This window comes from Erpetoichthys calabaricus, chromosome 3, assembly GCF_900747795.2.
Source record: "Erpetoichthys calabaricus chromosome 3, fErpCal1.3, whole genome shotgun sequence".
In the NCBI taxonomy this organism is placed as follows: Eukaryota; Metazoa; Chordata; class Cladistia; order Polypteriformes; family Polypteridae; genus Erpetoichthys; species Erpetoichthys calabaricus.
Window position 1 is genome coordinate 284,497,733 of NC_041396.2, and position 27,569 is coordinate 284,525,301.

The 27,569-nt window shown below is 37.3% G+C and overlaps 1 protein-coding gene across 1 annotated transcript; it reads right to left on the reverse strand.

The window, feature by feature from the left end:
- Positions 1–937: 937 nt before the first annotated feature.
- LOC114649052 (asialoglycoprotein receptor 1-like) lies at positions 938–26,673 on the reverse strand. Its single transcript, XM_051924366.1, has 7 exons — positions 26,434–26,673; positions 20,483–20,584; positions 15,366–15,512; positions 13,211–13,363; positions 8,371–8,522; positions 4,307–4,413; positions 938–2,344 (listed from the first exon to the last, which is right to left on the reverse strand). The coding sequence occupies exons 1-7, from the start codon at positions 26,651–26,653 to the stop codon at positions 2,194–2,196; spliced, it is 1,032 nt and encodes a 343-aa protein (XP_051780326.1). The 5' UTR covers positions 26,654–26,673; the 3' UTR covers positions 938–2,193.
- Between the last annotated feature and the right edge of the window lie 896 nt (positions 26,674–27,569).

Sequence of the window (27,569 nt, forward strand, 5' to 3'; positions counted from 1 at the left end):
TTGGTGGCAGGATTGGCACTCCAGTCACAATAAAAAAACACACTGTTTCAGTGTGGTGTTGAGGTGTCACCCACTGCACTTGGGTCCCAATCCAGGTGGTTCGTTGTGTGGTGGTTGCGTCAATGTGAGGTATCTGCGCATGCTCCCAACTTCCTTCTAGTTAAAAAAATTTTAAGTGTAAACTGTGGAGGTGGATTAGGGAAGTTATGCACGTTCTTTTTTGCAAAGTTCCAAACAGCATTTATATACTTATAAGTGTTTTAACGCTATAGAAGTTAATTTAACACTGGTAATTTATTATATTGCCCTTCTTTTGTGAGTCATCATCTCTTTCTTGTATAATTTCTTCTATGATCTTAGGATGCAGTGATCTACAGTATATAATGGTGCTCTAAAATTATTTACTGAATTAATTTATATTTAACACAATTAAGAAGAGTGATTTATAAATGATGTGAGGTCAAATTCTAAAATCCCAAATCATCTAGCTCCATTTTTCCAATAAAACGTGAATATGTCAAAATATTTTGCCACTTTGTTTGAATTAGACAATATGGCAGAATTTCCCATGGCAACTAAATTGTTAAAATTAATCTCTTACAAAGTTTTTATATGCTGACAAATACCTGAGCGTTTCAGGTTATTTCTTAACCCAATTCTCTCACCATCTTTTACGGTGCATTGAGCATGAAATTTTTCACCACAAACCTGTTTTATAATAATTGACCATCCTAAACTGTAGTAGTGATGATATTTTAGAACAAATGTCATTTAGAATGTTTGTATGGTGTTTGAACAAATAAACCGCTTTAAATGGGTAGTAAAAATCCATGTAAGTATATGGTGGATCAAAACCGACCCATGGGACATGGCAGTGTTCCGGTTTTGTAGAAGCTGAACACAAAGTGGGTATTTGGGAATTTTTTTTTGTTGTTGCTTTTTGTACAGTTAGGCCCCATTACTAAAAGCCTTCACAATTCTGAAAAAGATGACAATCTGGATCGTTTTATATGTGGTGAACAAACATATTATCTTAAATGTAGCAGAAAATCCATTAAGGTCAATGGTGGGATACAACTGACCCAAAAGAAATAAAAAAGTAAGCTTTTTTTCATCCTTAAGAGATTAACTTTAGGGCACTTTTAGTGATTTTTAACCCCAAAACCAGGTCAAATTTGACTTGAAAATGTTGTAAGAGTTAAACTGGAATGTTTGACAAGTGGCCATCTTTCAGTGATATGTTACTTAAAAGCAGGTTCTTGGTTGTGGGGTATGAGATGTCTGCTACCATCAAATAATTTAATGACACAAATTCAGTTATTTGTATTCCTTTTTTGAGTTCCATTAGTATTTTTCTCATTTTAAAAGACAGAGGATTCCAGTCCATTTGAACACATTTTCAAAACCTGTCTGCAGTGGGCTAATGTCCCTTCTAAGAGTGGTTCTTGTCCTTATACCTTATGTTGCCTGGGTAGGGTTCAGCTTCTTGCTGCCCTGTACTGTAATAAGCGGGTACAGAAAGTCAATGGATAGCACATGGCATCACTGTTGATGAGTGGAATCGTCATCATACAACAAGTTGCTCTTCAGTAAGTTGTTTTCCCTTGAGAGAGTAAAGTTCATGCAATTATTCTTAATTTAATCTGCTTATCCACATCAGGGTTTTACCATAGTTTGTACAGCATGAATCAATCCAGTCTATCACACTTGTCCAACATTTGCTAATGACTCTGCATTTAACTTCTTTAGAATGAGGAAGAAAAACCTAAAACATTTGAAAAAAATGCCTATTCTGTCTATCCAGATGCTGACTGAGACAGGATTCAAAACGACAGTAGACCTGTAAGGTAGAGGCACTAACCACTGCCCCACCATGTCACCTAGGCAAACAGGAGAACCAGTATAATAGGGTATTTAATTACCAATATGGAAGAACAACAAAAACAATTGTATGTTTCAGTTCGCTAACAAAGTAGTATAAAAATCCCCCTACAAAAGTTTGTTATGCAGCAGTGGTTGCAATAAACCTAAAGAGTAACAACGTAAAAAAGTTTCCAATTGAGAAAGGACTAATCAGTCTAGCAGGGTTTTTTTTTTACTTAAACATATTAGAAAATATTTTAATTTACAGATAAATGACTTTTGAAGTGAATATGATGGCAAGCAAGTGCTTAGAAAGAATTTAATACTTCATTAACTTTTTTCACAAACTCTGTTCATGCTGTAATCACAAGTTATATCATGCCAGGTGTTTAGGGTGTGTGCCCATGGTCTTAAATGAGCACAGTCCTCCCCAGCTGGATTAGTTTCTTTCCAATCATCAGGCTGTCCTCTTGTCCAGTAGCTGAATTAAAACAAATAATAATAATAATAATAATATTAAAATTATTGATTTGGATCCTGACATTCAGTTATCTACAATAAATTCAAAAAGACTTTAGACCACTTCACCTTTTTTCACATTTTTTTATGTTGCAGCCTTGTGCTAAAATCATTTAAGTTAATTATTTCCCTCATCAAGCAACACTCAATACCCCAGAATGACAAAGCAAAAGCAGGATTTTAGAAAACGCAGACCTGAAATATTCTCTGTACTTTTTTCTGTTAAACATTTCCTCCACTCTGTCTGGTCTTCCAGCCCCTGCTGCTGTAAAACGACCCCACAGCGTGATGCTGCAACCACTGCGCTTTACCGCTGGAAAGGTATTGCAGATGTGATGAGCAGTGCCTGGTTTCCTCCTGATGTGACACTAATTTTAGTTTCATCAGACCAGAGCATCTTGTTTCTAACAATTTCAGGGTGTGTTTTTACAAAATCCAAGTGGGCTTTAATGTCTGTTTTACTGAGGTGAAGTGCTACAGGAATAGTTGTCCATCTGGAAGTTTCTCCCATCTCCACACTGGTTCTCTGGAACTCAGCCAGAGTGACCATTGGGTTCTTGGCCACTTCACTTGCCAAGGTCCTTCTCTCATGATTGCTTAGTTAGCTCTAGGAAGAGTCATGGTTGTTCCTAACATCTTTCATTTAAAAATTCTAAAGGCAACTGTGCTCTCTCTGGAACCTTCAATGCTGCAAGAATGTTTAAGAGACTGGGAAGGTACGTATTTCAAACATATATGTTTGCATATATTTTGGGAATGTCCTCCAGTCTCAGCTTTCTGGTTTTCTATTGCTAAAGTCCTCTTCCTCAGGTTTTTCTCTTACTAGACCTCAAGTTTTTCTCCTTTCTAACCAGAATATGATCTTTTTCCTAGACACAAAAGCTGCAAAGATGTCTTTAGCATCTCAGTGGAAATCTGATGTTTCAGTCTGCAATTCGATGTTTTCAAATTGCATCTAACTCTTCTGGAAATGTCAGTGGTGATAGTCAATGGCTCATTTGCTTCATATAATACTGAAAGGCATGCTCTGGTGCAGTTTCTGCATATACAGATGACCTGTGATTGGTGTGGTTGTTTCCGTCTTTCTACTTTACTTAAACTTTATCTTAAAAGGTCCTGACCTCCAGACTATGTTTCCCTTCTAGGTTTTTTCTCAAGCAGTTTTCTTTGTACCTTTTTACCTTTTTTCTGGGTGGTTGGGGTGAGGTTGTATTTTTACTGTTATTTCTGTCATCATCATTGTCCACTTTTGACTTTTTTGATTTTTTTTTCAATTCAATAATTTTTTGATTACAAACTCTTCCACAGAGTTTTTATCCAAACATTTAATCACAAATTCTTCCAGAGACAGTTCACAAAAATGGGCAGTATAATAATCAAAAACATAAAACTGAAAAAATAATGCACAAGACAATAATGAAAAAATGAGCACCTACAAACACAGAGTACTTTCCCCCAAAAATATATACAAATTGGAAATAAACTGTCCTCATTAATATTTACAATTTGAAAGCACACCATAGTACTGGTACAAGCCCAGAGCAGCCCTCTGACTTGCAGGCCAAATCATTGGGGAGACACTAGACGCCAGTGCAACTTTTCCCCATCATCACATTCTCTCTCTCACTAGAGTGTTTAAAATAACAGGAAAGTAACTTTTACCTCTACTATAACTATTTTATATATTTGTGATAAGCTATAAATAGCTATACAAAATGCTACTTGTAAATTGTCTGCAGGACTGATTTATCGAAGGGCAACACTCAGTCTCCAATTAACCTAACTTGCATTTCTTTGTGAATGTAGGAGGAAAACTCAAAAGTTACAGGAATAGGACTCAGAATACAGCAGCAGCATTAGCTAGCATATAGGTGGAAATTAATTAAACAAATGACAGCAATAAAAAAAGATAGAAAAATACTACCTTAAATTGAGTGTTGTGTTGTCTACCCAAAGCCACATTTTTTCTTGTTTTGAATCAGTCAGACCAATCCAAGCATCTGAACTGGTGACATGTTCATTCAAAAATTTCTAAACATAAAAGGGAATGCAGTAATGATGGCAGTCAGACTACAATATATCCATATTTTCAGAATTTTCTATTTTCCATTGCAAAATCACTGGAACCACGGTTTGGTGGGAACTGGGCGACAGACAACTCAGCAAAAAGACAAGTGGTTGAAAGACAAATCGGCCAAAAGACAAGTGGACGAAAAACAAATCGGCCAAAAGACAAGTAGGCAAAAGACAAATCGGTGAAAAGAAAACTCAGTGAAAAGACAACTCGGCGAAGAAACAATAGAACTCGGTGACATCCTTTACCCATTAGGTAATATGTTCAAAGAGATTTTTTTATTATATTTAATTGACAACATGATTTAAAATGTTGAAAATAAATAAATTTATAATTAACGAACAAACTTTATTCTGCAGATGGAACAAACTCTATCTTACATTATCTTCTGCAACCAAAATTGCTAATCCTTTATATAAATTGTATTGATTGTAATCGTATGAATAAATAATAAAGTTCATTCGTCAATTATATATGTATTTATTTTCAACATTTTAAATCACGTTGCCATTTAAATATAATTAAAACATCTCTTTGAACCTAACTATTAGATAGATAGATAGATAGATAGATAGATAGATAGATAGATAGATAGATAGATAGATAGATAGATAGATAGATAGATAGATAGATAGATAGATAGATAGATAGATAGATACTTTATTAATCCCAAGGGGAAATTCACATTACCTAATTCCACATATTACCTAACTGGTAAGGGATGTCGCCGAGTTGTCTTTCGCCAAGTTGTCTTTTTGCTGAATTGTCTCTTGCCGAATTGTCTTTTCGCCGAGTTGTCTTTTTGCCAAGTTGTCTGTTGCTCAGTTGCCCCTGAACATGGAACCACAGTCATTCTTGGCACCATCAGTGTTAAAGGAGGTACCAAAACTGGATAGGATGATAGCCACCATGAGAAACAGTCACTTAGTCATTCAACATTCACACAGTGACACTCTCTCAAATTCGACAAATTTAACAGTGAAAATTAAATTAATGTAGCCAAAGGTGTATCATCAATGAACATGTCACATTTCTGGGTGAGTCTAACTGCTTTAACAAGTAGAAACTATAGAAACTTAAGCTCATCTATAGGCTGACAAAGCCATCACAATTATGTGATTGTCTGTGCAAAATGGTTCCTGTTATCATGAATCAGCGTAGGCTATTATCAAGGTTGTTGCCTAATTATCATCACTGTTATGAGTGCCATGGAAAAGCCGGAAAGCTTTTAAACATTTTCTGACTGAGAAATTAAGCTACAAGGCAGAGAGTAGACTGACGTGGAAAACAAAGGGTATCATGAGAATGTCAATTGTTAAAGTTGAAAATAAGAATCAAAAACCAATGTCAGAGTAAGGAGCCTAATAATCTCTAGTCTGTAAATCCTTTCCTTAGTAATCAGACACTGCAATTTTTGTTTTATGAGGAATGATCTAAAGCTAAGATGGCAACTGTTGCATGAGTTTGGTGATTTCACATGTCGGTGATTATGCAAAATGGCATCACCCATGAATCAAACCATTACAAATTTGGAGGTTTTGGAATATTATTATTATTCTGAATTGCTTTCTAATTAAGCATTATGTTTAATATTGTGTTTATATTTTTTTAATACTTTTGCTGCATTTCCGTGATGCCATTTTGTGACTTGTTTACATTCGCAATGGCCCCATTACCTAAAAGTGTTTGGAAGTTGTGTTGAGACATCAGCATGCAGACAGATGAGCTTCTCATCTGTCCAAAATGTGCATTGTACTTTCAGATGTGCATTCATTGGTTGTCAGCACTAATGCATTCAGAGTCACCCCTATGACTTGAGGAAGTGTAAGGAAACTTATCTTGTGTTTTTCAAAGCAAAGTTATTTCTTCACAAACATGGTATAAATGCATTTGCCACCTAAAATTGTGTTCCAAAGGGCATTCATTTTTTATACATTTTAAAAAACAACTTGGATGCCATAGCATTTTACATTGAAGTTCACAAAAGAAAACCCTTAAAATGTACTAAATACGTCAGTTTTTCAAGCCAATAGAGTTGTCTAGTATTAATCTGTGGCTTGCAATTACACACACAATGTAAAGTAGCTTATGAGATTCAGCCATTAAAAAAAAAAACCTCAGCCCCTTGTAGTCTTTCACTAACCTTTAATGTCCTACAGGCCATGGTTTCCTCCAAGTCAGACCAAATTACAGTTAACTGTTTGTGCTGTGTAGTTGGTTTTGTTGTGATTTACTTCCGTATTTATGTGCAAACTCAAACTAGCAAATAGAAAACGTATCCTTGCTTTGAGAAAAATAGTGCCAGGAATACACAATAAATTGATTATTTCCAGATCTCTTTTGTTGTCACAAACATGCATTGGTAACACAGCAGGCATGAATTCTTATCTAAAAACTTAAAGAGGACGTATTTAGTAAGTTTTAGGCTTTTATTTACCAGTGGTGCTTCATGTGTGGGTAAGATATTTTTAAAACTTTGATAGAAATTACTGCATTTAGAACACATTTTCACAAGGCAAATGCACGTATACCATATTTGTGAACAAATATTTTTGACTTGAAAAATACCAAACTTATCCTTTAAGAGAACTCCACAGTTGATAAATTAGGAGTTCAGAAAGAGACTGCACAAATTGTATATCTTGTACAAGAAAATAACCTCAGTGCTAGCTGTAGGGTTTAGTAGTACATGAAATCAATCAATATTTAAAAAGAATATTAAAAATTCAAATTCAGTTAGTCAGGAAAATTGTGAAAAATGCAAAACTCAACCTTAGGGGGAGGTAAATCTATAAGAAAAAAATAAAATCTACAGAAAAAGATTGCAAAAAATATACCAAAAGGAATGTTCCCAAATCCTTTCTTTTTTTCCAAAATTTTCTCCTTTCAAAATGTTAATAAAATTCCATTAGCTATTGGGAATTGTTAAGGATTAATATTACATATTAATAAACAAAAATTAAATATTAACATCAAGGATTCAGAGAGTTCAGGAAGAAAAATGCTACTACAATTACAAATGCTGAAATCAAATAAATTGCCAGGACCAGAAAGCATAACGTTTTCTGGTCCTGGCTATTCTTGGGTTAAAGAAGTACTTGGGGGGGCTGCTTAATGAGGAGGAGAATGAAATGGATAATGAGAAAACAGGACTGAGCTGTAATATTTTGGAAGAGGAGGTTACAAGAATGCTGAAAAAGATAAAGTTGGAAAAGCAGGGGGCCTAACTAGGGTGTGTCGAAAATGCAGGGTTTCTGAATATTTAAAAAGAAGTGTGATCATATCAGTATACAAAGGAAAGGGTGAAGGTAAATTTTGCATTAATGTTAGAAAGCTTATTTTCACAAAAGAACTAAAGATATGGGGAACAGGTTACCAAGTAGTGTAGTAAAGAGCAGTGCTGTGGGGACCTTTGTTTTTTGTTTATTGTGCAATTAAACCTTTTGACTTCTGAATCAGGAGTGAATCCCTCTTTTTGTTCTTCTTTAACATGAAATGGCTCTCAGTTCTATTAAGTTGCTATTAAGGTCACTTTCCTTTATGACACATACCTACATAGAAATATAACAAATTTGACAGATGAGAGTAGATCACTGAGTCCTTCAAATAGATTTGGTTTGCTAATGGGTAAGATGTTCCATTATCTCATCTATCCATCCATCCATTTTCCAACCCGCTGAATCCGAACACAGGGTCACGGGGGGTCTGCTGGAGCCAATCCCAGCCAACACAGGGCGCAAGGCAGGAAACAAACCCCGGGCAGGGCGCCAGCCCACCGCAGTCACTGAGACTTGCCAGAGTAAATATGGGTGTGAACACAGAGACCAAAAGCTAATATGTCTCTCTGTTACTTTTTTCCCTTTTATTTCTATGTAATATGGGTGAATGCTTAGTATACAAGAATTCCATCTCACCTGCTCATTTTCATTCTCAATTATCACCAGATGTCCACCTTTAGCTAAACAATCGTCTTGACTAGCTCTCCAATTCATGTGATCAGTCGAGATGAAGTAACATGATGTATGATGAGTCAACCATCCTTGTGGACAAACTGGGCACTTCTTTTCTATCAGAAGAAATAAGACATACCATTAATGAAGCACCCACCCATACATACATACATACAGACATAATATATTTTCAAACTGGATTAATTCAGGTTAGGGTTCAGCTACATCAAGGCCATGGCCATTGCAAGACACTTTGTTGATGTCCAGTCACCAGTTGCCTATGGAAGATGGGAGGAAAGCTGGAGTATCTGAAGAACAAGTCCTCCAGACATGGGAGATCATGCACACTCTGTACAAACAGACAGTGACCAAGAAAAGATGTCAAGCAGCACACCAAACCAGTACACGTCATGCAATTCTATTAATTAATTCTATTAATGCAACTTTGCATTTCAATTGTGGAATGCAAAAAATGTATACTGGAGTTTTCCAAAGTCAGGTATTCATGGCTAAGATATTGAAAACTTTCATTCACTGTAGTCCTCCTAGACAAGAAGAAGAAAAAAGGAGACAGCAGTAGAATGTATTAGCAATTACATAACATGGATATAAATGATTTTGTATGTTTTATATGTTTCTTCACAAATAATTAGGTTGATAGTGTGCTCATTTCTCAATTCGTTGACAGTTAACTCTGACAGTAGTTCAGAACAATATTAGCCAGTCTGGACACTGATCTCACTCTTCAGATCTCCCTCTACTGCCACAACTGAAGGGTTGAATATTGCAAAAATGATGGAACAAGCATTTTAAGAAATTTGAATCAAGACTGAGTGCTAAACAAAGGATATTGCAAGCAGGTAGTGTAGTGTTGTGACAAAGGCAGTGGACATTCGAACCATAAGGTTTATTTCCTACCCTGCTTCAATTTGTGATCCTGACTGTTTGTCAATACTCTGATTGCTAAAAATGTGTGCATAAACACTGATTATATCTGTCTAAAGGTTTTAGTATTTAGGGGAAATGTAGTTGAAGTGGAAGTGATATTTATGAGATGGTGCAGAAATCCAGCCCTGTTGGGTTCCATGGAGGTCGGGTGGAAGAGGAAGAAGCTTGTTGGAGGAGGAGTGGAGAGGAAAGAGAGAAAAAAGAAGGAAAGGCTTTTGTGCTGGACTGTGCATTTGGTGCTGGTATTGTGTACTGTGCTCAAAAAATAAAAACGTGTGCTGTGCAATACTTGTGTCTCTGCCTGTCTGTGTCAGGTTAGTGAGGCTGTGGTCCACAATATATATATATATATATATATATATATATATATATATATATATAAAATATATATGGTATTTTGTAAGGAGTTAATATGTCTAATAGCTATCCAAACCAGCCTCCATTTTGGACCTGAACACAAGCCAGGATAAATGGAGATTGTTAGCATCAAGAAAGGCATCCAGCAATAAAAATCATGCCAAAACCTCTGCTGGAGAAGTCAAGTAAAACAAATAACCCCATTTAAAAATGAGAATAGCTACAGAAAAAGAAGTCTAATAGCTGTCCATACGTAAGATGGTGTTGATTATAACACAAGTTTTTATGCATGCATATGTAGTGGCTTTAAAATGGTTGCTGGTGATTTGGAACACAGACCCACCAATATCCGGATTCTGCCGTTTATTCTACAAGACAAGCAGTAAGGGGCACAGTCAGCACACGCAGTGACAGGCGCTCTCTGTCTCCTGCAAAAGCGTCATCCAGCTTTTGCCAGAAGTCTGCTGTACGCCACATGTGCGTCCTATGGGTGTTACATTAATTAAAGCCCCCCCTGCTACAACAGACAAACAGGAACTATATACAAGAGATACAATGATTACATTCACATTAAACAAAATTCACAATATATAAAACAGAAGAATTTCAATATTTAAAAAAAATAGTTTTGAGAATATTCACAAAAATATAAAACATAATAAACTGTCTCAGCCACACATAGAAATGACTAAAAAAATACTAAGAATGCTGAAAAAAGAACAAAACCTGAAATATAAGAATAACTTCATTGTATCCTGATCTTGTCGTTTAACTCAGTTAAAGATACTGACCACTCACATAATTCTTCTTCCTCTTTAAATAAATTACTCTCCACAATATGTATTAATATTTGTTAGGCTTCCATTGAGGCCTTAAAGGAATACTCCTTTTTGAGAAAAAAAGTTTTAATCTCAGAATTTATATGTAATATATGTATATGGTGATCGATGGTGGACAACACTAAACAATATAAAAAAACCATGAAAAATCTCACATTACTCAAGTCACATAATCCACATGTCAAGTCATCTAGTTGAATTCTCATAACATCCCAAACACATGTATTTTTCCTTAAATAAAGTAATCAACCTAGCATTGAACATTAGTTGACATTAATGTTTGCACTGCACCAACTTTTGGAATTTATTTTGTAATATATGTAGTTATAAAATGCATTGCACTTCTCATTTTAACAAATGTAACATCACAAATATATGTAGTAATAAAATGCTTTACTACAAGTGTTTGTGATGCGCCATCTGCTGAAGTTTCAAATGCAATGCATATGTCTGTGTTCTATGACATTTGGTATAAGATTCATAAAAAAGTGTAATTATTTGTGATGTGCCATTTGCTGGAATGACAGAGACATAACAACTGTATAGACACATAGACACTTATCCTTTTATTAAGGTGGATAAACCACTTCTGGATAATGCTCTTCAGATGCGCCAGCATTGCTTGATCAGGAGTCCAGCCCAGTAACAGCTTATTCATTGGCTAACAATTTTTGGGTAGAGTATTCCTTTAAGAGTTAGATGATAAGCTTGTGTGTTGAGGTTAAGTAAGACAAGTTTAGAACTTCAGGTGTAATTCAGTGTCATTTTTGAGCAACATCCTGGATGTCACCATGTGATTGCCTCGCTTCAATAAAGTGATTACTTCACCACATTGCACTGCAAAAAATGCATATGCAAAAACTGGACAAAAAAACTTTAAATGGGAGTTGCTTTGCTTTTATTTAGCAGAAAAATCTGCCAATGGGGTAAGCAAAATTTACTTGACAAGATTTCTTAAAGTAAGCTAAATAATCGTAAATACAAATTTTTTGATAAGTCGATATTTCTTACAATACGGAAAAAAAGATTCAATGTCATAATATAAATACTTTTCACTTGCTTAGATTTCATTTTTTGCAGTGTGTGAAAATAAGTTTTGAAATGAATTTAATGTAGTGCAACCACAAGTGAGTGCCACTGAGTCCCGAAACCATAGACACAGAAGCACCCAACACAACTCTGAACTTAAAAATAAAGGGTTTTATTTCCTCCAACACCTCCCAACAATGAACACAGCCAAAATATCTCAACCAAAAACAAAGTAGACACTCATCTCTCCTTGAGCTCTTCCAGATGAGTTTTCTCGATGTCTTCCAACTTTGACTGTCTGAGGTGAGGCAGTAGGTTTCTTGTAAGCCACTCCCGGGAGTGCTTCAAATGTAATGGGATTGGTCATCCAGAGAACTTCTGGATCACCTGGAAACAAAGGGCAGTCCCCACCCGGTAGTTCCCTTTGGTGGCACCCAAAGACCCAAACCAGGGCTGCACCTTCTGACGCCAATTACCATGCTACCCTGTGAGTGTTCTAACTGGGATAGCCTAGAAGAACTCTGCATCCTACCGTGTGGGGACATTAACTGCTCTTGGCATCCACATTTTCCCATTGCATCCATTATTCTTCCTTCCCTTCTGGGATGAAGATTGTAAAACACTCTGGCCAGGTTATGTCTCCAATCCCATCATCATTCCATTATGGTTTCCTGGACATCAAGAAATCATCCTCCATCCCACTCAGGACGCCTGTCTGTCCTCTGTGGTATGTGTTAAGAAATGACTAACTGTATATCAAACTAAGCGTATTCTGCTGTCTAAAGCAAACTTCATTACATGTTATTACTTAAGTAATCCTTGCAATTCAAATTTATAAAAGTTTCACTTTAAAAACCCATTAACTAATTTCTGTTTGTTGGACACGATGGAAGTTAGTTTACATTAAAAAAAGAATAATAAATGGAAGTTTCTTGTTCAAATTGTCCAATACCATTGGCATATTCTCACATATTAGGTTCAAGAGTTGTCCAAATAAAACTAAAACAATTCTTTTAAGACACTCTTTATCCTTAAATTTGTGGAACCAGTCCTTGAAGTCTTTCAAACCAAAACTCAAACTTAGTTAATTTTCAAAGAAATTCAAGTCAATTTGTGACTTCCCGGTACTGAAAAAATTCAAAGGCACTCTTTCAAGAGTTGTCCCCCAGCAAAGGAGCAGAGCAACACAATACACATCAAGAACCCAGTCAGTCAGCCATTACCCAACCCGCTATATCCTAACACAGGGTCACGGGGGTTTGCTGGAGCCAATCCCAGGGCACAAGGCAGGAACAAATTCCCGGGCAGGGTGCCAGCCCACCGCAGGGTACACACACCACACCACACAGACAATTTAGGATCACCAATGCACCTAACCTGCATGTCTTTGGACTGTGGGAGGAAACCCACGTAGACACGGGTAGAACATGCAAACTCCACGCAGGGAGGACCCACGAAGCGAACCCAGGTTTCCTTACTGCGAGGCAGCAGCGCTACCACTGCGCCACCATGCCGCCCCACACCAAGAAGCAAGACTCTCAAATGGGGAAAGCTGATGCCATCTTATTGCCCCAAATATCACAATTTTTAACACTCATCATATTGTCATTATTACAAAATACTTTGCTTACCTATAAGTCTGTTGTATTTATTTTGAAGAATCTGGTTGTCAGTTGATAAATGGGTGAAACTATTCGTTAGCTGGTTGAACTTCATGTTTAGCACAGAATGATCTTCTGATAAGCTATTGTATTCCGTTTTCATTTCCTGTAATTTATTTTCACCTGGTAATAAGAGAAATGTAACACCATTATCAGAATCACAATTTGGTGGCTTACCATTGAATGTTACTTCCGTGTGAGAATTAAACAAAATATAAAGTTTGTTATAAAAGTTTGTTTTTGGCAGCTTCTGTGGGGCCATACAGGACTTTTTGGAGCTTTTTTTCTTCAGAAATATGTTTTGCTGTTTAATTTGAGGTTTTGAGGGAGGCTAAAAATACACTTGTGGTCAAACTTTGCAGCACCGCAGAGTGTAACAAGCACTATTAGAAGCCAACAGGTCTGTAAGTAAGTAACTAAGGTGTACAAAAGGATTTCTGGATAAAATAATAACACTCATACAGAGAAGTGTTAGCGCTAGTAGGAGAACAAGGGCATAGGCATTTATTTGTAAGGATTAATACGTTATTTTGAGTATAGTGCAGCTGGCAGCCCAGGGTATGATAGCAAAAGAGGGACTCAGCATTAAGAAAACAATCACCTAGGGAAGCAAGAAGGAAAAAGAGAAAGTTTAGTTATTTCAGAGTCACACAGCAGAAAGTCAAGAGCTGAGAGTATTACATCAGCTTAAGGGGCAGGGGCCAACAGATAATAAATAAGTGAAGCAAATGCCCAAAAATGAATGTTATTAAGTTCATCTAATTAAGATGCAATTAGTATATGTAGTTATAATTAACTTATAATTAATGTCATATCATGTTCTAACTAGCTTAATCTAGTCCAGAATCACAAGGGATGCTGGAGCCAATCCCAGCTAGCATAGTGACACCACTTCACCTAACCAGCATGCCTTTGGAAGGAAATCAGAGCACCCAGTGGAAATTCATGCAGACACAGGAAGATCATGCAAACTCCATGCATGGAGGACCTGGGACACTAATTCTTTTCTCTTATTGTGGGACAGCAGCAGTACCACTGCATCACCGTGCCACCCTATGTGATGAGTGGTCTGTGGCATTGAGCAAATTTTTAAACAAATAATCAGGCCCTGGTAGCGTGTAGGCTCGGAATTGGTGCAGGTGTGTGCATGACACCGTCACTACGGGATTGATTGTGGTACTTGGCTAAATGTGCACTCATGTGTAAAAGCACACTGATCAGCATTCACACTTCGGAGTGAGCGGAGTATCACACCTGTGCACAGTCCGGCATGAAAGATAAAAAGGATCCTGCAGAGCTGAAGGAGAAAAATATAAGACACAGAGCAACAAGAGACCACGAGACACAAAAGTTAAAGGAAAAAGAAGGATTGATGGAAACAACAGGAATGTGAGAAGCCAGTGTGCGATAGGATGGAGGCAGCAGAGCACAGCAACATCCTCAGCATCTTCCTCCTGCCCTGTGTTCTGTATCTGCCCTTCAGTCTTCTTCTGGTAGACCTTGCCTTGTACACCTTCCAAAAGAGGCACCCAGGGTAACTACATGTCCAGACCACCCAATGGCTCTTCTCAATTTAAAAAAAGCGGCAGTTTTTCTGTGAGGACCTCCTTCTAACCAACTAAATGCATACAGTAATTCAACAGGCGGGTGGTGTGGAGCAGTAGCTAAGGACAAATCCACAAAGCAAACTTCATGTGTTTTTGTTTAGTAATCATTTCTATTCAAACTTATAACAAGTTTTTGTGACTGCCTTTTAGAAATAATCCAATACTAAAAAACAGATTAAGTGGATTAGAGATGTTAAATTGTCCCTAGTGTGTGTGTGTCTATGCATGTGTGTGTGTGGGTGTGGGAGTGCATGCGTTGTTCACCCTGCGATAGACTGGCACCCTGTCCAGGTATTGTTTCTGTCTTGCGATAAGCTCCAGACCCCGGCATCCCTGCTCAGAATAAACAGGGTTTCGAAAAGGGATGGATGGATGGATGATAGACTAAACAAGTCACGATTTCTTTTGGTAAGACATGATGCATGACAATCAATTTAAGTATACTATTCATATATACAAAACTCATTGTACTGTCATTATTATTTCTATTTCTAAAAAAAATACAATGCTTTACATACCTGTTCTATGATTAATTTGAAAAGCCAGGTACTTTTTTGACAAATCGGTGAAGTTATTCCTAAATTGATCAAGCTGCTTTTCTATGAAGGAATGATTTTCTGATAAGATGACATATGCCTTTTTCAAATTCTGTAATTTATTGTCACCTGGTAAAGGGAAATATTAAACAATATCATTTTTATTCCACCATTCTTGGTGTGAGTTGCAGAAGTAACATGCTGGACTGGACTGACCAGGCCTTCCCATACACAGTATCTTCCTCCAGCCCTTAGGGAATACTTAGATGCTCACAGGACAGTTGAAATATATAATCCTTCCAGTGTGTCCTGCACCAGCCTGTACCACCACGAATGAGAGGGACACAATATGTTTAGAATAACGAACCAATAATATATATAGGAATTTGTACACAAAAGACAGAAAATTGTGATATTCATAATAGACAAATATCTATCTATCTATCTATCTATCTATCTATCTATCTATCTATCTATCTATCTATCTATCTATCTATCTATCTATCTATCTATAGGCAGAAAAATGGGATTTCATTTCAGCATTTTAATTATCCTTCAGATGTGAAAGCAAATGTCACCATTGTGCTTTTGTGGCGGACGGCTGGGGCCCTTGCCCAGCCAGGATGCCTGGAGGATAAGAAGACTGGGAGAGAGGCAATACCTTCCCCAAGACGGCGCTTGGATGATTCCGGAGCCATTGACTGAAGCACTTCTGCCACACCAGGAAGTGCTGCAGGAAGATCATCAAGATAGATAGATAGATAGATAGATAGATAGATAGATAGATAGATAGATAGATAGATAGATAGATAGATAGATAGATAGATAGATAGATAGATAGATAGATAGATAGATAGATAGATACTTTATTAATCCCAATGGGAAATTCACAAGGAGCACCTGCAGCACATCCGGGGACAATATGAAAAGGGCCTCATCACTCCATTCAGGGAACCAGAGTCGGGAGGCAGAGGACACAGCTTGCGAGTGGAGGAGTGAAGGCAACAGAGAAGATAAACAAAGGCAATGTGAAAAGGAGAGAAAAGAAGTGTGAGCATTATTGTGGTTGATTTAAGAACTGAGTAAGGTGTTGTGTCTTAAAAGGAGAAGAAAATTAAACGTGTGTATTTTGGGGCTTCCCAAACAGAAGCCAAATTGGCCATGCAAAATTCAAATTTAATTAAAAAAAGGTTGAAACCACCTTAAATGGCTCATCTCAGAGAAGAATCAGCCACTCTACTCTGATGTCCTCCCTATTACTAAGCTTCACACATTTTTTAAGAGACAAAATTCAACAACTCTACACAGAAACTTTACCTTGCCTCATTCTTTTACTCACTACCAAGGGGTCATGACCATAGGTTGAGTTGAAGATGTAGATTGATCAGTCAATCCACATCTTTGTCCATGGACTTAGCTTCCACAGGACCATCATTAGCTGGCACAGCATTTTTAAATCTGCTGACACTACTGGAACTGTAAAAGAATTCAGACTTGGGCAAATCTGTGGCAAACAGAATTTTTGGTTATGTAACAGTCAATGGAGGCGATACCTCAGCTAGATAATGCAATTGTGATACCTCATCTGGAGTACTGTGTTTAGTTTGATCTTCATATTATGAAAAAGACATAACAAAGCAAAAGAAAGTTCAGAGGAGAGAAATCTGAGTATAAGGTGTATGAGCTTTGAGGAAATATTGACTTTGGTTTAAGGAAGCTGAGATTAAGAGGTGACATGGTTGATATGTTAAAAATGATGAAGGGAATTAGTGTGGTGGATGCCGACTGTTATTTCAAAAATTAATTTTTCAATAAGAACATTGGACCACAGATGAAAATTGGTCAAGGACAGATCTTAGATTAATTTTTTTCATCCCATGGGGATATTCAGATACAAAATTTTCCTTCACACAGAGAACCATAGTAACACCAAGTGGTGTGTTAGACATTAAACATTTGTGGACCTTCAAAACTAGACTTTAGCTTATTTTGATGAAATTAGATGAATATAGCGGACTGGTTTTGTTAGACTGAATGGCATCTTCTCATCAAGAGAGTTCTACAAGAAAATTCAAATTATTTTAATTATGAATTCAATATGGTTAAAAAAATAGTCCAATTTTAAAATTGTGTTTGGGTTCATCTTCTGTTACTCTTGCCTCCAACCCCCAAAAGACCTGTAAATTAGATTCACTGTTAATTGTAAACCATCTATTTATGAAATTGCATTGGAGAGTTAAAATTGGTGATACCTGGCATATAGGTTGATAATTTTTTTAATTAATGTCTAACAAATAATATCTATTTTTTAAAATGTATAGCCTGGCAGTAAGGCTAGAGAGGATACTTCCTAGATCAGATCGATAAACTGATTTCTATGGGAAATGAAAGGCAAGCAGGGTTATTCTGCCATGTGGCCTGGGAGAATACAGGTGGCAAAGATGATACGCCAGGGATGAAATGAAAGCTGAGTTGTGACTGAGTGGGGTTTGATGCAATAAACCCCCACTGGACCAAGAGGTTTGTCATGAAATATATGACTAGATAAACTGAGGCTTTCAGAGGCATGCAGATGGCCATGCTGGGTCTCTGCCATTCCATCCATGTGTCATGCTGGTCCTTGTCAGATTAGAGACCAGTCACCATTCTGAAACAGAGACCTACCTGGTAGCCTAAGCAAGGTGAGCTGCCTATTATCTAGGTTGTATTGGTGTTAAATGACACAACAGCCATTTACTTTGAGCACAATCAAAACCCTCAAGTTAATCTATGTTATAAAAGAAGTTGAGGTTTCTCTTCTGCCTATTGTGACACTCTTATTGCTTGATGTTATATATGTAAAAGAAAGGGGGAAGTGTTGATCCACAGCAACAGTCAACCCTGACAGTGACCAGGCTGGCAAGAATAAACATATAAGGACTGCAGACGGGATGTAGGACATTCTGTTTAGGCCTACATAATCAAGAACCTCATGTAAAACACTGTGCACAGAATTCACATTAAAACATGGCATATGGACAAAACTGGAAATATTTATATGTACAAAAAATACAGATACTTAAAACTGTATGTACGCCAAGTTTCACGCACTTCCCCTTTATAAATCCCAATGAATGTGAAATTTAACGCATGTGCAAGCGACTACAGCCCCACCCTGACTTCTCACAGAATTTTGCAAATTAAATATGCAAATAATTATAAATAGCCCCTTCTGTTCAGTGCTTGTTAAAAGATTATGGCAAAAGCATATGGAAAAAAGAAGAATTTCAGCAAATACAAAATGGAGACAAGGAAAATATGTACTATTTGTTGGCTTAAGCAGTGGTAAAAGTAACAAAAGGAAGTTATGCAGTGATATAGTGAGAGAAAGTTCAAGTTCAGAAAGTCACACAGTGCAAGTAAAAAAGTAAAAAGAACTGGTCAGATATCAAAGTTGCCGTGAAAAGGCGAGTCACAGCCCACCATCTGTTTATTCTGTTTCAGACAATATTACAAAAGCTGACCCCTGTGCTGAGTATGTAATGATCCCACTTGCTGCACACACACCTCTGCTATGGAAACTGCTGGTTGACCATCTGGCTGTGTGCTAAAGGATGCTGTTCTGCAGACACAAAATGAGTGGATGCTGTAAGAGATGTGCCCAATGAACTAAGGAATATAAAGGATATACTATGTGATATTGACCACAAATTAAATTAATTGGTTAAAAAATAAATGCGGCGTTTGATTACCTGCTTTTACATTCTACTAATTAAATTCAAACAAAGTTGTAACACAGTCTGATTTGGCTGATCATTTGGTGGGTCAGGGTCAGGTTCATCATATCATCTCTTCAGGTACGGGCAAGCCGCGACTGTGTGTCACATTATTCAGGATGCTACATGGTCACTCAATGCAACAAACTTTCTGTGGACTACAGAGCAGCACATTAATAGAGTGGAAATGCCATCTATTTACTTAAGCAAGTGCATTCTCTGAAGGCACATTTATAGTGTAGCGTCTTCACCAAGCGCCACAACGGATCAATTCTCTGCTCTTTACATGGCTCTTTGAGCTGACTCACTATCCTTAAATGGACTACTTGCCCTGTTTCATACTAGTTGGAATAAACTCCTGCAACTGTGCAGTGTTTATAGTCTCTCCTGCTATAGATAATGTAATGATAGACCATCCTTTTGCTGATCCATCCCTGGCTAATGTAACTTGTTTAGCACCATTGTAATAGCAATGTATGTGCAGTTAACCGCTCTGATTACATTTGAAAAACTGGACATTGCTGCAAATTGCACTTTGATGTTTCCTAGTTCAACCACAGTGTAAGGAAATCTTATCTATCTGGATGACAAGTGGATAATACCATCCTATACAGCTGGCACAACTCAGTGATGTTTGTAAAATACCTGATCAGTCACCAAGTTCATGTTGAAAAACACCTGTGGCTGAACAGAAACTGCAAATGAACAGGTAGAGCATAATTCCTCTGCCTTTGTAAAGCCAGTGCCAGTTCAGCACACAGCTCCAAGAGGATAGCTCTTGGAAATTGGAATCTATATCTATAAATACATGCTCTCTTCTAATTCTTCCATTTGTGATGTCTTCTAACAACACTAACGCAGCTATGGTAGTTGGAATAGTTTGGCTATTCCAGGCACTGTTATATTGTTACAGAATAATTGAAATCAAGTGAATTAAATTTGTACATGATATGTAATTAATTTTGGTGTCTTTCATAAATCCCACATCATTGATGTAAATCTGAAAAAAAGGAGACCACACAAAAATAGTAGCACTGCTTTGACACTGGGCGCCACCAGTTTGCAAAACTGAGCAGAAACTTGCGTATGCAAAGGGGCGAAACAGACTTGAATATGTACGTGGCTTTACTGCAAGTTTAGTTTTTGTACATCACAAAGTGTGCGTGTAAATGAACGCATGCAACATTTGTGTCCATACGTGCTATTGATACATGAGGCCCCAAGAGTCTAAAAAGGAGAATGGGGTCACCCTGAGACCCTACCATGAAAAAGTGATTGTATGTGAGTACAGAAATGCTATGATTTTTAAATATCAAAAGGTTCAGTCACCATACAGTTACTCACTGTGTATAAAGAACATTACAAAGGAAATCAAGCCTAGGACCAGCAACACAGCAAGAGTCACCATCACCCAACAGCAACAGTGGGCAGACAGTCTACAGCAGCCTGCAGAAACAAAAGAACAAGACACACCACATGGGCTGTTAAAGGTAAGATGTGCATTTTATTTTGTTTCCAGCTGGAATGCCATTCACACCCTTAAATACGATTAATCACTTTACCAAGTAGTAAATGATTAATTATGTCAAAAACACCTATTATTTTATTGGATACCTTTTTGTGGCAAACACTATGCCAAGTTGCATTATAAGACAACACTATTGAAGAATTAGTTTTTTACACTTAAAGGTGTGGCAGGTGAAGTCGCTTAGTGAGGGACGTGGAGATTCACTTGTTGAAGTTTAACTGGTGATTGTGCATTAGACTTCAAAACCTTACTTCCTATGTCAAATTTAATATGACACCATTGTCTCAGTAAATTCCAAACCAAAGCCTTGACAGGTCCTGCACAATTTTGAACATCTGAACAATTAGGTACCATGCTATATATTGAGATGGTGGAATCCTTCAGGAAAGGTGATATAGAGGATATACAGCAAACAACTTATATGTGCCTATCTAGAAAGAAACCGTTTATAGTGCAGGTCTTTCTATACTTCCATATTTTGAACTCTAACATGTTAAGTTTGAACACTTTTTTTGATTTTTGACTATGTCTTTTCTCCCAGTTATTTTTCAAATAGCTCTTGCTAGTTTTACTAGTAAATTGACAGGCTACTAAGGCTACTTTTAGATTGCAGCTAAAAGTTATTTATTTCTGATTTCTGGCTTATATTTAATTTTTTGGTTTAACAGTTAAAGTCAACTTTGCAGGTGATCCATACCCAATATGAATGTGTACAGAGATCCATCCTGAACATGCCTTGCATGCACAAAATTAATAAAAACAATTTCTTCATTTATTTTCAGCCTACTAGACCACCTTGAACAAATTTATCATGCTGGCTGTGGCAGTATTTCTCATTCTTTTTGGTGTAATGTCTATGAATTTCTTGGCTCATCATAGCAAGGAAGAGGAATAGAAAACAAACATTTGAAGCAGTTTACTTGAGCACAGTTATCTCTGTTGTATTTGTTTGTGGAAACCAATGGACATTAGATAGGAGCCAAGTGTGGAGAGAGTGAAATGTGGAACAGTTTGATGTAAAACCATAGCTTGTCATTTTTAGAATGTCAAGGGGACATTCAGTTACTTATGTTAATGTGTATCAAATATTTCTTTCAAAAAACAAATATATATTGGTCAACAGTCAGAATTCATCACAGAAGGTCAAAACGTTTGTTTGTTTATGAGCTATAAATGTCCTCACTCCATGCTGTAATGCTGGCTATATCAAGCTGCTGTAAGGAGATGATTTTTTTTTCACAATTCTTTGAAAAGATTGGTCTGGAATTGAAAACTGGCCCTGGATATTTGTCCGGACTGGCCCACCACAATCACTTAGGCCCAAACCATCCTTTTATTCTCTTCAGTGTATGTACACATAACATTCCACACTGATCTCTAGGTCCAGCATCCTGCCTGATATAGCATAGGCTATGCAGATGATGCCATGATCCCCTGGATCCCAGTGCTTTGTCTTTCTGATTCTCACTAACTCTGCTGTGCTGCTCTGTAGATGCTGCATGTGGCTAAATTTTAACAAAAAGCTTACAATGTGTGGGAGTTTAACATAGAGACAAAGTTTAATTTCTTACGAGATAAACTTTAAGTTAATGATTTCTGTCATATTTAATCCAGTCCAACAGCATTTGAAGGTTGACACGCTTATTAAAATAAAGCATGAAACGGTTTAGGTAATTTAGGTCATTGGCTATTTCAAACTACAGGAAATAAAATTAAAAAATCCTCTAACTGTGAGCTCATCTTGTTTAACCCAGGATATTAACATCATGTTGCTTCACTTTAAAATTAACCTTAACCACGGAAGTTTCACGTTTTTAAAGGTTTTGTTAATTTAAATGTTGTTATCTTGGCTTGCTTACATTATTAAGTGTTAAAAGTAAACAGTCCATTTTTGAATGGTTTAATTTTTCCTTTCATTTTTTTCAAATCAAGGTTTCCTTTTATGAAACATTTTCTCCGTCTTACCTCTCATTTGTGTCTTCTGTTTCCCTTTCCTTTGCTTCAATTAAAAGGTTAGGTCAAGTTGATGGGAGTAGACTGACTGACTAATAGATAGATAGATAGATAGATAGATAGATAGATAGATAGATAGATAGATAGATAGATAGATAGATAGATAGATAGATAGATAGATAGATAGATAGATAGATAGATAGATAGATAGATAGATAGATAGATAGATAGATAGATAGATGTCCCCAGGGGGAAATTTGGCTTTTTACAGAAGCTCTTTTTCAATAAATAAATGTACACACACACTGGGGTTTGAACAAACTAGAAAAATTAAAAAGAAAGAAAACTTTTGATTTGTCAGTCCCAGTCCTAGTGAGGCATTATGCAGGTGTATTTTTGTTGGTATAAAGGAGCCCTGTTTCTTGACACACTTTTGCTGAATAATTTGTTTGGCTAAAAGTCATCAGTGTTGGTGTGTGACAGAGAGGATGTGCAGCATTATTCATAATGGCACTCAGTTTTGTTTTCAATCTCTCCCTCATTACAACCTCCAGGGTGGCCAGAGTGTGTCCTATAACTGAGCTTGCCTTTTAGTTAGCTTGTTAATTTGGTGGGCCTCTGTTGAAGTGATGTTACCAGCCCAGCACACCACACTGGCCATCACAGAGTTGTAGAAGATGTGAAGGATGTCACTTCCCACATTAAAGGAACAGTCTTCTTAGGAATAAGAGCCTGCTCTGCACTTTCTTATATAGTTCCTCTGTGTTCTGAGACTAGTCCAACCTGTCATTAATGTGGACCCCCAAGTACTTGTAGGAGTGGACCACCTCTACATCCGCTCCTTGAATCTTCCCAAAGAGTTTCCTATACCATCAACACAGGTACAATAAAGCCGGCCACAATTTTTTTTTTCTCTCTGTCTCTCTTTCTCTATATGCCACCAGTCTTACTAGCAAGCTTCATAACCTTTCCTCCCAAATCTGGCTCTTGGAGCTAAGGCAGCTGACTCCATTTATGTAATACCCAGGAGTACTTCCGCTGTCACATAAGTTTGGTCAAGAAGCTGTTCAGGTTGAGATGGGAGCTCGATAAAACAGGTCTCAACAGTCCCTGCAGCACTCCCTAGCAGCATTATGCCCCATGGGAATCTGTGGTGCTGTAGCAACCCAGGGGTGCAGCCATCTAGCAGTCCAGGGGAGATAATGCCCTGTGCACGCTCGCTCCCCTTGTCCTTCCATCATGAAGGCGTCCTGACCAGGTAAGGGCACCTGCCGTTCACCAAACATGTTTTTGTAGAGAATAAAAACAAAACAAATATAATATAATACAAGCCAAAGCGACCAAAGTTGTTCAACGGCAAACAATATGTAAAATTTCATGGAAGAAAAGGAACTCTCAAATGAGTAGCATGAGATTTTTTTTTTTGTGGATGTTTTTTCTAGAGTTTGCTATTGTACATCACTGGTCACCGTTGGCTTGTATTGTATTTATTTTATATATTTATATATATATATTATGAGGAGCCGTTCAGGAAAAAAAGATTGCTCTGCTCATCACAATCCCATATTTTTCTTTGTGTCTTCCTTCAAACTGTCTTCCCTATTTATCTGTTTTTCATTTCTTGGACATTGAGGCAAGTTAGAATCTAACAGCATCCAGCAGAGCAAAATCAGCATAGAGTTGAAAAAATGACATCAGCATCAAGTGGTGGTCGGGACACAGGTGAGGATTTGTAGCTAAAGCAAACTACATCTGTTTACATCTGCATTACATACATACATCATGATTGGATGGCACTAAAACAGGATGTAAGCATGCCTATGATGAATCAATCTGACTGCATAGATAGATAGATAGATAGATAGATAGATAGATAGATAGATAGATAGATAGATAGATAGATAGATAGATAGATAGATAGATAGATAGATAGATAGATAGATAGATAGATAGATAGTATTTTTGACACACTTCTGCTGATTGATTCATTGGCTGAAAGTCCTCAGTGTTAGTGTGTCAGAGAGAGGATGTGGAGCATTCTTCATAATGGCACTCAGTTTTGTTTTCATTCTTTCCTTCACTACTATCTCCAGGGGGTCCAGAGTGCATAACCATAACTGAGCCTACCTGCATATTTAGCTTGTTGATTTGGTGGGCCTCTCTTGAAGTGATGTTACCAGCTCAGCATACCACAGCATATAAAGTCACTCCAACTATTATTAACAGGTCATGTAAAGGATGTCACTACTCATATCCAAGGAATGTAGTCTCCTAAGAAAAAAGAGCCTGCTCTGCCCTTTCGTACATAGTTCCTCAGTGATATGAGACCAATTCATCCACTACTTTCAAGTTAGAAACTTTGCTAAAGAGAACCTGCCCAGTTTTCCTCACCCAGATGGGCTTAAAATGGAGAAGGACAAACAAGCAGTAATTGCCTTTACTTCACTATTAGCACGCAGATTTGTCTTGCTCAACTGGAAGAATCCCATCTCACCATTTTTAAGTAAGTGGGAACTAATTTTCCATATTATTTGAAATTGGAAAAAATCAAATTCCCATTTAGAGGATCTGTTCAGAACTTTTTAAAAACATGGCAGGATCTAATCAATAACATTTCAGAATAAGCTTCCACTTCAGGGAAAAGGGTGTTCTTCCTTTCTTGTTTCTTTTTATAGAGTAGCTCAGGATGCTGGCTCTCCTCTCTTTCTTTTGGGTGGTGGTTGAATTTTGCTTTGTTTGTTTGCTTGGTTAAATTTTACCTAACTATATGTAATGTTATCTACTTCTAATTAAGATTAAAATCAATAAATACATTTAAAAAAGTGATACAAGACCTGTCCAACCTGCCATTGGTGTGGACCTCCAAATACTTTTAGCAGTGCACCTCCACAACCACACCCTGAATAGGACCAGGCCTAGAGAGTCTTTGGTCAGAAACACATAATGATCATATTTAACATGAGTGGAAATGCAAATGGATTTTCTTTCTACATACAATAAGCAAGCTAGCAGAAAAGACAAAAAAAACACATAGGGCGGTGGCACTTGTCAGGTATTTCATATAATGGTGGCCAACCCTGGCTCCGGAGCAGCTTTAAGAAGTGAGTGGAGTATTAGCAACAGCGACAGTCATGCAGAGCTACCATCTACTTCATGACATCTTTATAACTGTTCTCAATGAGCACCGTGAGCAGCCAGTTTCCGTTATAAAACAGGTTAGTAGCTGCTGTATGCCAATATAATCTGTCTGAATTATATACAGATACAACCTATATATGAAACACCCATTAAGGAAGGGTCTTTGTGAAATCTAGTGCTCATTGCAGTCCATATATAGCATGTTCTGAATACTGATAAAGCGAACGGCTTTAAACAGGTCCAAAGGCCAGATGAAGCTTGTAGGCCTTGAGTTTGGCAGATCATCCATTCATCCATGTTGTTAAGCCCACTTTAGGTTAGCAGCAATCTAAAACAGTACTTGAGCTGAACTAGGAATAAAATCTCTTGCAGTTACATTAGGTCAAATAAATGTCACCAGTTAACTAAATTTGCCCATTTTTTGTGGATTTAGAAAGATATTTAGATTAACTGGAGAAAAAACCTATATGAAGGCAGAAAATGCACATTCCAAATAGATAATGACCAGCCTCACACCCAGTCATTTGGAACTGACAGGCAGCAGTGCTAACCACTGTGCCACTGAGCTTTAAAAGTATAGTAAAAGTTTAAGTAATGCTAAGATGGTAATAAAAAGTGGAAAGTGCAAGCCTTTAATAAACAAACAGCAAAGATATACAAAGTAAAAGCCACCTACCTGCTTCTCCTTTACCAGAGAATTTTTGTTCTCTTTTTTTTATTGAAGAGCTGCTCATCTTACTAGTCTTGGTTTTAATGTGGCTTTCAGAAACATTAATAGAATCACTTATGTCCCAAGAATTCATATAGACAGTGTCTACCTGCTTCATAGGATATGACAATGTCTCTGAAGAGTATAAATCATCATTTATGTAGTGGTCCTTCATTGCTGCAGACATCTTTTGTGCCTTTATGAGGATGTGACTGTTTAATAGTGCTACAAAGTTGTGGCTCTATGGGCTGGCATACTGAGAAAAGGGAGGGTAAAGCTCCTTTTATGTGGGAAATGACATCCTTCATATCTTCTATAACTCTGTGATGGCGAGTGTGGTGTGCTGGGCTGGTATCATCACTTCAAGAGAGGCCCACTGAATCAACAAGCTAGTTAAAAGGGCAAGCTCAGTTATAGGATGCACTCTGGACCCCCTGGAGGTCATAGCAAAGGACAGAATTGAAAGAAAACTGAGTGCCATTGTGAACAATGCTGCACATCCTGTCTCTGACACACCAACACTGAGCACTTTCAGACAGCAAATTATTTGGCAAGCATGTGTCAAGAAACACTACAGGGGCTTCTTTATACCAACACCAATATGCCCCTTATCAATTGTAAAAGGAGACACAAACAACGTAAAAGGGTTGGGGCACCACCCTGGAGACCTCATATAATTAAAAGTATTAAGTAAATAATGTAAAAATAACTTTTCAGACAGGAGTTCAAAACAGATCACTGAACTGCTGGTCATATGGCTTTCAGGCAGGAAGTGGAGGGTCTAGCTGGGCAGACAAAGGAAGTGACAGTAGATGTGGAATGGCTGTTAGTCTTTTATTCTGTAGAAGGAGGAAGAGAGAAAGCAATTAGTAAACAGCTCCACCCCGTACACCTGTGACACTCTATCTATCTATCTATCTATCTATCTATCTATCTATCTATCTATCTATCTATCTATCTATCTATCTATCTATCTATCTATCTATCTATCTATCTATCTATCTATCTATCTATGTCCCAAAAATATTTCTTTGGAGTGATCTTAAAATATCTTTGAAAATGCCAATTTTGACCCATATTATCTCCATGTTTACTGTTAATGT

What these genes read in the sequence shown, in the direction of transcription:
- LOC114649052 (XM_051924366.1), bottom strand. Translation starts at nt 26,653, where the DNA reads ATGTCTGCAGCAATGAAGGACCACTACATAAATGATGATTTATACTCT. An exon ending in CTCTGGTAAAGGAGAAGCAG is followed by an intron (nt 20,585 to 26,433) that starts GTAGGTGGCTTT and finishes TTGTTTCTGCAG; the next exon opens with GCTGCTGTAGACTGTCTGCC. An exon ending in TAAATACAACAGACTTATAG is followed by an intron (nt 8,523 to 13,210) that starts GTAAGCAAAGTA and finishes TTCTTCTGATAG; the next exon opens with AAAAGAAGTGCCCAGTTTGT.